Here is a 13,767-nt window from a genome sequence, read left to right on the forward strand (position 1 = left end):
AATTAAGAGTGGAAATACTCTGATTTATATGAAAATGTTGATTATTTACATGCCTACTCGTTAAAATATATTAGTAAAAACTATAGCATAATTTTAATATTAGACCATTTTTTTCATGCTACATTACCTAATATAGTTGCTGATTGTAGATGGTCAGGCCAGTTAAGTTTTTCTTAGTTTGCTTTATTTTGTTTTGATTTGATTCATATTGCGATTTTATTTTTACATTTCTTTTACTTTACTTTTATATTTGTTTTGTTTTTATTGTAACCTATTTGATTTTGCTATGCTTAATTTAGTCTTTTATTTTGTTTGATTTAATTTTATATTGTTGTTTATGTTGTTTGTTTTCTTTGGCCACGCTTTGCCTTTTGTTTTTCTTAGCTTTTGTATTTATTTTATTTCATTCTTTTTTTTTATTATTTGATTATTATTATTACTATCATTTTTAATTTATCATATATTTAATATTTGTCATTATTGTATTTATTTTTTCATTGCGTCGCGTGTCCTGTGCGTCGCACCGTCATTACGTCACGAGTCACGTTTCTCAGCGTGCTGACGTGATCAGCAGACTCTGAAGAAGACGAGCAGGGTGAGTTACGGAGAATACACTGTCCTTTACTTAAAAAACACTGTAAAATAAACACACATCACAAGTATACCTGTGACATTTACATCTGTAGTAAGAGAAGAGCGCGTCTTTGACAATTTGACTGTTAAATCACACGTTATTTGTGTTTGACGTGATAGTGATCTGATCATAACAGCATGTGTTTGTGTTGAGCTGTCTGTCAATATTATCATGCTTCAAAATAGATGTCTGGTTTACACATGGCACGATGTGTTAAAACGCAATTGCATGTTACAGATGTTTTATGTATAGGAACTTCAATGGGCTCAATTGTTATGTTTCTCCTTATTTCATCTTTTTATGACATTTAATGTACCAGAATCCCATAACTGATGATATATATGTTCTTTACAGCATAAAGTGAAGTTGACCCGTCTCCACCAGTATGGCGAGTGTGAGTCTTTAATTGATCTTTCAGTTCTTCATTCAGATCTTTCATGTGTTTGCAGTGCTGTTGTAACACTGTTTCTCTTGGTTGAACTCTACAGGTGATCTGCAGGAGGGCCCGACAGGTGAGCCAGTCATTTGCAGTTCACGCACTGGCTCAGCGAATGGCAATGTTGAGAGGATTTTCAGAAGCTGGTTCATCTGGTTCAGATGAGCCTTATGTAGCTTTACCATACCAATACTCAGGTGTGTAAAATTGTGTCAAAAGGGCTGACATTTTTACCCATCTTTGGACCGAGCAAAACTAAATAAACATGTTGGATTAAATTCTCTTACAGGTCCTAGAACAGTTTGGCCAGACGAAATGATGGGTCCATTTGGGCCTCAAGACCAGCGCTTCCAGTTGCCGGGCAACGTGGGCTTTGACTGTCATCTTAAGGGCACTGGGTTACAGAAGAAAGGGCCAGTACATCGGACCGTCCCAGACGTTCTGTCTGCCCCATCCAGCACAGAGCGGCACAAGTTTATACTTGCCCAGTTTGTTCATGAATATCAGGTAACAACCACTTAAAAAATGATTTAGTTCTTCAGTAGGAAAAAAATAAATAAGTGTTGTAACTTACAACCTCACTTCCAAACAAGTGTGGACAGTATGGAAAATTATAATGAAAACATAAAGGAGTATTTTGTCAATTTTATTCACTCTCTGCTATATTGCAAGCACGACAACAACACATTATTTGGTGTTTTACCTTGTTTTTTTTAACACATGTTAAATCAGATGACAGCAACATGCTCCAAAAAGTTGGGACAGTTGAGAGTTTACCACTGTGTAACATCATCATTTCTTCTAATAACACTTATTAAGCATTTGGGCACTGAAGACACACGTTTAGCAAGCTGATTTTCCCCTATTCATTCATAATGCAGGTCTTCATCTGCGCAATGATACGGGGCCTTCATTGTCAAAATTTGCCCTTCATAATGCACCACACATTTTCAATTGGAGAATGTTTAAATTTATTTAAAGGGGTCATAAAATGGATAATCAAAATACTCTAAATGTTAGAACTCAAACCTTTCCACAATCTAAAAAGAGCATTTACGGTTATCAAGCTATTGAAACGTCTCATTTTGAAAACTGTGTTTGTGATGTCACAAGACAATGCACATATGTTTTTACACGCCCCACATGTCATCGCACCCTTGGCCCCGCCCACTGGTGTTCAGTTCATATTGTAAAGAGGGAGAGAGAGAGAGAGAGGCCTAGTGTTACCAACTATTCTTGAACATAGTTGGTAACACTAGTGTATGTGCAGCTAATATTTGCGTGGACTGCTTGTGAACCAGTCATGATACAATTCAAGCTTGTCATAGGAACTGTTATTGAAGAATGGGGCAGTTAAAAGCACTTGGACTTATCAGCAAAACCGCAAGTTAAGTTTAATTCATGAATATTTCAATGACTGTTTGATAGTTATGTTTCTAATGTGCTTGAGTCAACTTTAAAATATCTGGATGCAATGTGTTGGTATTAAATGTTGCCCACACAGATGTTTAAGTTAACCACTGGTTTTTCAACCAGACGCTGTTAACAACTTGGATGATCCTTTTCCTCTTTGGCCCGGAGAACACGACTGCTGTTTTTTTTTTCCCAAAACCTTTGAAATGTGGACTTGTCAGACCGCAAAACATGATTTCACTGTTCTACTTTCCATCACAGATGAGACTGAGCCCAGAGAAGTCTGCGGCACTTCTGGACAGTGTTGATGTATGGCTTCTCCTTTGCATAGTAAAGTCTTAACTTGCATCTGTGGATGCAGCGGCTAAACTTAAGTTACACAAGAAAGTTACACAAAAAAAAGAACAAATAAATTCACAAGGCAAAACATCAAATAATGTGTTGTCGTGCTTTCAATATAACACAGGGTGAACTGTTTTTACAAACCACTTCTTTTTGTTTTATTCGTATTTTCCGTACTGTCCCAACTTTTCTCGGAATTGGTGTTATGTAAATCACATCTTTTCCACATTACTGAGTTTTTGTCCAAACCAGCCACTACTTTTGGCATTTGACACATTTTGTCAGTTGCGTCAAGCTGAGTAGCTCCACCCACATTGGTTCTCAGTGGTCCACACCATAGACTGTAAAAAAAAAAGATGGACGACGCCCCTTCGCTCTTTTCCATTGGTGAGAACTGAAGCCGCCAGTGTCCCGATATGGCGCTGACATCTTGGGACTTGAGTCTGCGCAGTTGCGATTTCGGGACCAGACCTGCGCAGTAGTGAGCAGGAAGTAAAGCCGCGAAATCAAGGCCCCGCCCTCACTCTCGCTAAATCAATCGCAAGCACACGCCTCTGCACTTTTGACTTTTGATTTATGATGGTGTGAAATAATTAATTATAGAAATTTAGATATTAAATTTAAAGCTCCAATCTCCTCAGTCCTCCGAAGATCCCGAAAAAAAGTCTGTTGGTGCTTCAGTGACTACTTCGCTCAGAGAACCTGTCAATCACAGCTGTCAATCATGATGTCACAGCACCGTTTTTATAGCATCAAATAACTAAAAACAAACTTATTTTGAAAACAAACACTTGAAATTACATCAACGTGATAGAAACGACAGTAAATGACAGAAACTATCTTTGGAAAAAAGATATGTGAAGTGTAATTTAATTGTTTAGTTGGTCTCACGTCCCGTTGAATAACATGGGGAGGCGGGGTTTATGACCTATACTAGGACCAGTCACCGGGGGGGCGATCGAGATGTTTTGGCTACAATTTTGAGGGCTTGTGCGGCACACTTGGTCCACACAGATGTACATTAAACATCAAACATGTTCTGATTGGCTGTAATTTGGTCACTTTTAGCAAGGACAGAAAATAATACTTGACATGTTGCACCTAGTTAACAATGTAATGCTTTAGTGCTGCTTTTTTAAATAACAGATGCTGACTTTAATCTTTAATGTGTTGTGCAGGGGAAAGAAGTTTCTCTCATGGCACAGCGAGGCAGCAAAGCAGAACACTATTTTAATCACTCAAATGTAGAATGTTCCATGCATTCCTGTCCAGAGCTGCTAAAGAAAGGTAAAGCAGATTTCTGTAAAACACTTTTATATAAAAGTTGTTTTGACAGTTTGAGAATAATGTCTTTGTTTTGTTTGGACAGAGTTGGAAGTATTTTTCCCTGCACTTCCTACAAGTCCCATCACGGTTGTCACGGTGACACAGAGAAATGAAACTGTGGACACGGAGGAACTGGACAGAGACCACAAACAACTGCTGGATAATGTGAGTTTTGTTATTATACATGAGTGGATTCTGACACACGTCACATATGCCTAAACGGTCTGTTGCAGAGATTTCAGAAGCAAGCACTTAGCGGTCTTTTATTTTGTAATTTATTCTTTTTATGTAAATGCTGGATGTTTCTAGAGTGTTTTGCAGCGCATACATTTAAATTGACTCGCATGATTGGTCACCACATTAAGAAGCATAAAAATTTTCTTGGTTTGAAAGCTGGAAATAAATAAAAAAACACAAAGCAGTCAAAAACCTGTTTTGGTCTAAAAACACATTTCTACATAAACAGCCCATCGCAGCTTCTGGCTCAACATGATGAAATGCCTCACATTTAAAACAACCCAGTAAATTCATTAAACGTCTTATCTTTTGGAATTTAAGACCGTTTTATTTTTAAAACTTTTTCATTTTTGGGGGGGAATACAAAATAAAATACTTTTTTCTTAAGTTAGAAATTAAGAATTGTCGCCAGTGGTGGCTCAGCAGTTGAGGCTCTGGGTTACTGACTGAAAGGTCGGGGGTTCAAGCCCCAGCACCTTCAAGATACCACTGTTGGGCCCTTGAGCAAGGCCCTTGACCCTATCTGCTCCAGGGGCGCTGTTTCATGGCTGACCCTGCACTCTGACCCCAGCTTAGTTGGGATATGCGAAAACAACTGCATTTCATTGGCTCTGTACCTGTACTCTGCACAATGACAATAAAGTTGAATCAATGAATCAAGAACAAAATAGTATTTTAGAAGAACTTTTGAAGGACTTTTCAAGCTTAAAATGCCGCCTCTATGTTATTGCGAGTCTCCGTAGCAGGGGGCAGTAAGCACAGACCAGCTGTAAAATAGTCAGCTGGACAGAGCAGAGTGAAGGAGTCTCGAGACGTGTTTTTTAAAGTTGTAAACTACATTCAACTTGACACAGCGTTTACAGCTAGAGACGATGAAAACCAGTGAAACACGACGCTGCCAAAGTTTCGATTTACCAAAAGAGTCTAACGAATGTGTACAAACGTAACGCAAGATTGTGTGTTTTGAGAACAAGTCTACCTTTGACAGATTGATGAGTTCAATTGAAAAATGGATTAGTGTGGACTGCATCTTGTCAATGATATGGAAATAAAGCAAACAATTGGATATATTGATTTCTGAAGCCACTGTTTGTATCTAATGAATGCTCTACTTGTCTTCCAAAATTATGTAAATGTCTTTGAATTATCTGATATTATTATAAATAAATATCACATTTATTATGCAGCATATTATAAATTGAACTATCTTTATTTGAGTGTCTTTTTCAGCCAATTAAATGGGATTAATTAGATTTACAATTTTAAGTGATTGATGGCCCTATTAATTTCAATTTGAAAAAAATTTCAATTTGTCCTTTAAATGTTGTTATTTTTCACTCTGACTGTTTTAGTTTAGTTGGCTTTAAGTTAGTTAGTTTAGTTAGTTTTAGCATTTTAAGGCTACCAAAGATCAGGCGTTAACTGAAATTATTTAAGTATGGTTGACAATGTCAAATGTATCATGGCCGTCTAGTGTTAATCACAATCTAGTGGCTTTTTCATGTTTAATTAAATTTAAAAAAAAAAATCATATTTTATAATGTACTGTGTATCAAAAGCTAAAATTAATTAATTTGTGGTCATTTTTACTTCATTGTTAGTTTTGGAGTCATGGAAAAAAAAAAATCTGAAAGTATTCAGACCCCTTAATTTTCATTTTTCACTCCATACCTCAATGACAAAGCAAAACCCAACTTTGCAAATGTATATTTTGACATAAGTATTCAGACATTTTACTATGACGCTTTAAATTTAGCTCGGGTGCATGCCTTTTCTTCGAGATGTTTCTACACTTTGGAGTCCACCTGTGGCAAATTCAATTGATTGGACATGATTTGGAAAGGCACACACCTGTTTAAGGTCTCACAGCTGAAAATGCATATCAGAGCAAAAACATGCCAATAGGCCAAAGGAACTTCTGGCAGAGCTCAGAGACAAGATTGTGTCTAGGTACAGATCTGAGGGAAGACTACAAAACCATTTCGACTGCATTGAAGGTTCCCAAGAGCACAGTGGCCTCCATAATTCTTAAATGGAAGAAAATTGGAACAATGACTGGATGACTTGGACTCTTTCTAGAGCTGGCTGTCCAGCCAAACTGAGCAATCAGGGGTGAAGGGCCTTGGTAAAAGAGGTGACCAAGAATCCGATAGTCACTCTGGTTGAGCTCCAGAGATCATGTGTGGAGATGAGAGAAACTTGCAGAAGGACAACCATCATTGCAACACTCCACAGATCTGGGATTTATGGCAGAGTGGCCAGACAAAAGCCTCTCCTCAGTGCAAGACACAATAAATCACCTAAAGGACTCAGACTGTGTGAAACAAGATTCTCTGGTCTGTTGAAACAGATTAAACTGTTTGCCCTCAATTCCAAGTATCATGTCTGGAGAAAACCAGGCACCGCTCATCACCTACACAATACCATCCAAATGGTGAAGCATGGTGGTGGCAGCATCATGCTGTGGGGGTGTTTTTCAGCGGCAGGGACTGGGGGACTGGTCAGGGTTGAAGGAAAGCTGAACGCAGCAAAATACAGAGATATCCTTAATGAAAACCTGCTCCAGAGCACTCAGGACCTCAGACTGGGCCGAAGTTTCATCTTGCAGAAGGACAATGACCCTAAGCACACAGCCAAGATAATAAAGGAGTGGCTACGGGACAACTCTGAATGTCCTTGAGTATATAAAATATATAATTACAAATATTCAGATAATTTAAATGCATTACATTCCTGTAGCAGAAGAGTTAATCATTGATAAGACAATACAAAAAGCGGCGATATTTAGAATACAATGTATTGTTTACTACCATATTATTGATCATAAGTCAATCATTGTCATACAGTTCACAGCAATCCATTTCACAAGTGAATTTGTCAATCGGAGATTTATTATGAGGGCTTGTTTAAGGACCCGTTAATGTACAGCTGCGTCAGACATGCTTGTGTAGCGTCTCGGGTGCGTTGTGTCATAAATATAAAATGTTTAGTTCACTGTTTCAAGTTAAATATAGTTTAATACTCAATCTTTAAACACATCATGAGATCCCTTAGTTCGGATTTGCACTCCTTTGAGTGTTTTGAACGCAAGAACGTAACACATGTCTGTGTTTTGGGTTGTTTTTTTCACTCTATAAACCGAGTTGCTCATACAGCTGAAATTTAACTTACTGCCCTCTGGAGTAAACTGGTGGTACTACAAGCTTGCATTTCTCAGGAATCTTCCTTATTATGGTGCGATTAATTGCATACATTTTTTTTAACGCATAATTTTTTGTCGAATTAACGCGTTAAATCGACATCCCTAATAGATATAGATATATACTGTGTATATATATAGATAGCTAGATACTCACCGAACACTAGGGTCCTAATAAAGTGCCCGACATGATCTTCTACTATTGTAGTCCATCTGCCTCTATGTTCGACGTACATTGTGAGATGCTGTTCTGCTAACTACAACTGTACAGAGGGGTTATCTGAGTTACTGTAGCCTTTCTGTCAGCTCGAACCAGTCTGGCCATTCTCCGTTGTCCTCTCTCATCAACAAGGCATTTCTGACAGTGGATGTTTCCACTCAGTGGATGTTTCTTGTTTTTGGCACCATTCTGAGTAAATTCTAGAGACGGTTGTGTGTGAAAATCCCAGAAGATCAGCAGTTACAGAAATACTCAAAACAGCCCATCTGGCACCAACAATCATGCCACGGTTGAAATCACTGTGATCAAATTTGTTTCGCCATTCTGTTGGTTGATGTGAACATTAACTGAAGCTCCTGACCCTTACCTGCATGATTTTATGCACTGTACTGCTGACACACGATTGGCTGATTAGATAACCGCATGAATAAGTAGGTGTACAGGTGTACCTAATAAAGTGGTCGGTGAGTGTATATATACTGTGTGTGTGTGTGTGTGTGTGTGTGTGTGTATATATATATAATGGTGGACTTGATTGACCTAAAATATATGATTTCTCGCTGCAGTTTGTCAGAGGTGCTAAAGAAATCTGCTTCATGCTGTGGAGAGGAGGCTATTGGGCAGATTTCATAGACCCGTTATCGGGGAAAGCTGTAAGTACCTTCATCGCTGTCAAAACATCTGTGGTGTGTTTGAAGAATATTCGGTAACACTTTACAATAAGGTTCAATGCATTAACATTAGTAATGCGTTAGGAATTACACACTTTTATCAATCTAAGTTAACATGAATTTACAAATATATTAATGTTCATTGTCACAATGTAATTTATACAGCTTTGAAATGTATAAATATATTGAAATGATTGTATTACTGTAAAAGTATTGATATTCTTGGTACCTGTTGCATTAAGGAATGTTTTGAATTAATGTAACTTTATTTAACTGAATATTTAAAGGTGCAAATTCAGAGTCAGTAAGATTAATCTGCTTTTAAAGTAAAATGGCCTAAAACGTTTTTCTACACCATTTGCATTTGATCTGGAAGGTCATGTTTAAAACTTTTACACTTGCAGTTTTTCGGAGACCAGACACAGGCCTCCATCCTGCGTAAAGATGTTCACCATCACGCTGGCTTTCACATCGAGGACCAGGCGTCCTGTACGGTTATACGTCATGTCTTAAACACACCATCGTTTGTGTTAACACTGATCACTAACGCACCTTCCAACAGTCAAATCATGGAGAAACTTCAAGGACACTTTATTGCTTCAGAACAAGCGGACTGACAGACCTTTTGAAAATTGCACAGTATCTAAAACTGTTTCTTAATTTCACTTAATGTCAGCAGATTTGAATGGAAACTTGCCAGTTGTGATGTTGCATAAATGCTGTGATTGATTCACAAAATGCACAGCACAAATGCAGTTTATTTATAAAATGTGAACACTTAAAACTAGCAATATCGTATAACTAACACGCAGTAAAACAAACTATTTCAGACATACATGAACATGTTAAACCAGGTTTGAAATCACATGGTGCTTTACAAAAATATTGGCCTTAATTTGTTGGTGTTGACTTGAGAGAACGCACTGTTGGTAAAATATCGTCTAGATTCCGGACATCTGTAAAAGACAAAATGGAAGTGTATGTATGTACATTTCTTTAATTTGGTTAGCTATGACTTGCAGTGTTTCTGAAATTCTTGATGAACTGTGAATAAAGTTTGGTGAAGCTCCAATACGAAAGAATTCATCATGTTCCTTAAGCTTTCCGATGATGCTGCCAAAACACCAACATAAATGGCGCACAGAGTGGTTTATACACGTGTTCAACGTCCTCTTGAAAGCAGTTTTAAGTATTTGTATGGTTAATGGGCCTCTTTTGTGAAACATGAGTTGACCTCATTTCTATGTAAATCATTTGTAAAACCGTGACTTTACGGAAGAATGGTTTACAAATGATTTTTTTTATACCATTCTTATGTCATTTTATGCATCACAGGAGACAATTTATGCATGAATTTAAAGTGACAAGTGAAACTGAGCCATTCAATGTAAAGCGAACATGTACGCAATGGTTTTTACATCCATTTTTTAAACCATTTGTTTGTCATTTGATGCATTGAGTGAATTTACACAAATATGGTTTTATGGGAATATTCCGGGTTCGATGCAAGTTGAGCTCAATCGACAGCATTTGTGGCAAAATGTGGATTTATTTTTACATTATTCATTCATTGTTTTGGATTTACATTATCATGTTGTCATGCTACAAAGTTGTAAAATTGGAAAGAACTTTACATTGATTTAATCACACTAAAGTAAATATCATATAATTGTGACGTGTGTTGTTTACCTCCTGGTGTGACCATGGACTCATGGGTGTGTCTAGTGGGACTTCGCAGAACCTGTGTAATATTGTGAATATCAGTATCTGGGGCCGCATTCTTGAGATGTTCGTGAATCCAGTATAAACTTATACATTACATTTACATTTATGCATTTGGCAGATGCTTTTATCCAAAGTGACTTACAGTGCACTTATTACAGGGACAATCCCCCCGGAGCAACCTGGAGTTAAGTGCCTTGCTCAAGGACACAATGGTGGTGGCTGTGGGGATCGAACCAGTGACCTTCTGATTACCAGATATACCAGTTATGTGCTTTAGGCCTATAACTATATGACTGACATCATGATTGAGTTCCTTGCAAACATCCAGATAAAAAGTCAAAACCAGAAGCATTAAACTCATACAAACAACATTGACAGCTGCAGTAGACCTGAAAACATCAACACAAGACCAAAACGGCACCCACGTTATTGTACCTCAATATGTCAGCGCATTTCTACACATTTTATGGGATTTTTTCCCAGGTGCTGAATGCTGGTGTTATCTGTGTTTAGCATCTCTGCCATGTTCTAGAATTTAGTCTCTAAATTTATGGTAGAAAGTTTTTATGGAATTTAGTCTCTAAATTCTAGGGACTGTTGTGTGAAAATCCCAGGTGATCAGCAGTTACAGAAATACTCAAACTAGCCCATCTGGCACCAACAATCATGCCACTGTCCAAATCACTGAGATCGCATTTCTTTCCCCATTCTGATGGTCGATGTGAACAATAACTGAAGCTCCTGACTTTTTTAGATCGGGCCACTGCTGCCACACGATTGGCTGATTAGATGAGCACATGGATTATGTAGTAGTAAAAATGACCAAATCCCAATCCATTTGAAATGTTATCTGAAGTAAAAATGAGTTCAGGCTTAACTTGCCTATAAGAACTCAAAATCGTTTCTGATATCAACGTAACTAACTTTGGGCCATCGCTTCATGTCGTCTACCCACTCAGATGAGGCACTGTCAAAAAAAAAAAAAAGGTCATCGTGAGTACAGTATTCTGTAAAATATCGACACTATTGGAACCAAGTGTTTTATTTGTTTGTTTTTTGGCAATTTGATATGCTAAACATCACATTATACACTAAATCAAATTAGGAACATAGTGTGTGTGCGTGCATGCATTGATAAAATCATATTGTTAAAAAAACATGTATATAGTCTATACAGTCACAAAAGGGAAGGTGAAATCCCTAAAAGCATAATAGGGCCTCTTTAAATGAAACACACTGTCTGTAGTGGCGTCACATAGAATGTCCACTAGATGGCAGCAGAGAACGAGCATTTGAATCTGAATTAGAATTTGGAACGTCTCACGTGAGATTGTTTTACATAGATGAAAAGGTGGAACACTTTCACAGGTAAAGAATTTCTTGTTTATTAAAAATAAAGATAGAAATAATTAAATAAAAGATGTAGATTATTCACACTGAACAAAAAATAGATAAAATATAGAAAATATTACATTTATATATTGTTGTATAATATGAGTACAAAAAACATTCTTCACATTTATAAATGTCATGTTCCTCCTAGGTGTGATTTCTGATACTGATACCAACAGTGTGTATGCAATAATTAATTATAGGCTATTACACATTTACATGAATGTGTTTTCTGCCATCACACGTCAAAAGATGCAGCATGTTGTATAAAGGTGGCAGCTGGCATTTACTATGGCATTAAAATGTCTTGTGACCCTGTAACCAGAGACATAGCCTTAAATGCAAACCAGACCACATCAGATCAGTTAGCGTAATCTTTCAAACCATGCTTTGTTAAATCCATTTGAATTCCAGTGTCTGTAATCTCACTTCACAGGTATTGCTTTCCAAATACACCGAGCATTTCTTACACTGTACACTGATGTTTCCTAAATGTTCTGTTAAGTATGATCTGATATAATGATGTATAATGTCATAACTATTAGTTTAGTCCTACTGTGGAATACAAGCATGTGTTTGTTTTAACACCTGTATGTTTACCGCAGGTATAAGAGAAAAATGAGAGGACTGTCAAGAATGGAACTTCATGTGCTTTTATGGCTTATCTGAAATTTTAGGAATAAGCACTTGAGTCAATTTTCTTCGAGGCAAAATGCTTTCATCCAAAGCCCCTCGCAATTTTTTTCCAGAGTTTCAAATCATGTTATCACGCTTTGCCAATTGGAGGCAACAAAAACAAACACACCTCCGTGACTCCCAACAACACGGGCAGAAAGACCGCAGCTTTTCCCTTTTTACAGACGTCACCTCCTGAAAGGCAATTTGGAGATAAAGGATGAAATCGGAAAGCATGAAAGGCGTCTAACACCAATCCTGCCACACCTAGAGTCTGATCAAACTCTGAACATCATCCACAAATCTCTCGTGAAGATAAATAGATCCACACTTAGGTAGGGGGAGGCAGCTTCTTGGGTAGCTTTCTTCTTGCACTTCAAGATGGTGGCGGCAGATTGGACGTTTTTCCAGTTTTGATGGCTGATAAGGTCACTTTTATATTGTTTGTCCCAGATTCCATGAAGCACAGAGATGAGGCAAATCCATGACAATGGGATTATCTTTGACTCCCTCTCACCTTGAACAGGTGTGGAGCACTGATATGGCCCAAACCCACATAGCCCAGATGCACCATGGGTAGAAATGAGACCGCTGTGACAATAAACCCACAGTTTTGGTCGGATTATCAAAAACCATCTCTCTACTTTCATACGAAGGTTAAAAAGGTGCTATATAAGTGCAGACCATTTACCACTCGGCACCTCACATTTCTCGCTTACAATGACTTCCACACGTATTCTTCATAAATGTTATTTTAGAAATATGTGTAACCCTTGTAATGTACTTGCAGTAAAAGTAATTCGATCAGTTAAAAGCCACTAACTGTGATCTAAATCTCAAATGTAATGCGTTACTCTACTTTTTGACAAAAATGTATTAATCACAGTAAGTAATCACTTTGTAATTGGATTACACCCAACACGGCCTACAATATGGGAAGATCTTATTGCATACTTCATTGGGGTTTTTTTTATAGCCTTTTCTTCCCAATTTTGGAATTTCCAATTTCCCACTACTTGGTAGGTCCTCATGGTGGCGCAGTTACTCACCTCAATCCGGGTGGCAGAGGACAAGTCTCAGTTCCCTCCGCTTCTGAGACAGTCAATCCGAGCATTTCATCACATGGGTCATCGTGGAGACTCACAGCATGTGGAGGCTCATGCTACTCTCTGTGATCCACGCACAACTTACCACACGCCCCATTGAGAGCGAGAACCACTAATCGTGACCACGAGGAGGTTACCCCATGTGACTCTACCCTCCCTAGCAACCGGGCCAGTTTGGTTACTTAGGAGACCACTCAGCACACCCTGGATTTGAACTCTTGACTACAGGGGTGATAGTCAGCGTCAATACTCTAGCTACCCAGTACCCTAATGCATACTTCATTGCTAAGCAAAAGTCAAATTAGCTTTATCTTTGTAGAGAAACTACATGTCATTGTTTCTCTACCATACATTGTAAAATGCGTCCATTTCAACCTGATCGGACCCCTAA

At 37.9% G+C, this 13,767-nt stretch overlaps 1 protein-coding gene across 1 annotated transcript; it reads left to right on the plus strand.

The window, feature by feature from the left end:
* The first annotated feature begins 542 nt into the window (after window positions 1–542).
* Window positions 543–10,122, plus strand: LOC127639879 (cobalamin trafficking protein CblD-like). The gene is made up of 8 exons (XM_052122181.1): window positions 543–595; window positions 989–1,028; window positions 1,123–1,267; window positions 1,360–1,577; window positions 4,004–4,112; window positions 4,195–4,316; window positions 8,374–8,460; window positions 8,883–10,122. Exons 2-8 carry the CDS (start codon window positions 1,020–1,022, stop codon window positions 9,093–9,095), a joined length of 903 nt encoding a protein of 300 aa, XP_051978141.1. The 5' UTR covers window positions 543–595; window positions 989–1,019; the 3' UTR covers window positions 9,096–10,122.
* Window positions 10,123–13,767: the final 3,645 nt, after the last annotated feature.

The sequence above is a fragment of the Xyrauchen texanus genome, chromosome 48 (assembly GCF_025860055.1).
Source record: "Xyrauchen texanus isolate HMW12.3.18 chromosome 48, RBS_HiC_50CHRs, whole genome shotgun sequence".
In the NCBI taxonomy this organism is placed as follows: Eukaryota; Metazoa; Chordata; class Actinopteri; order Cypriniformes; family Catostomidae; genus Xyrauchen; species Xyrauchen texanus.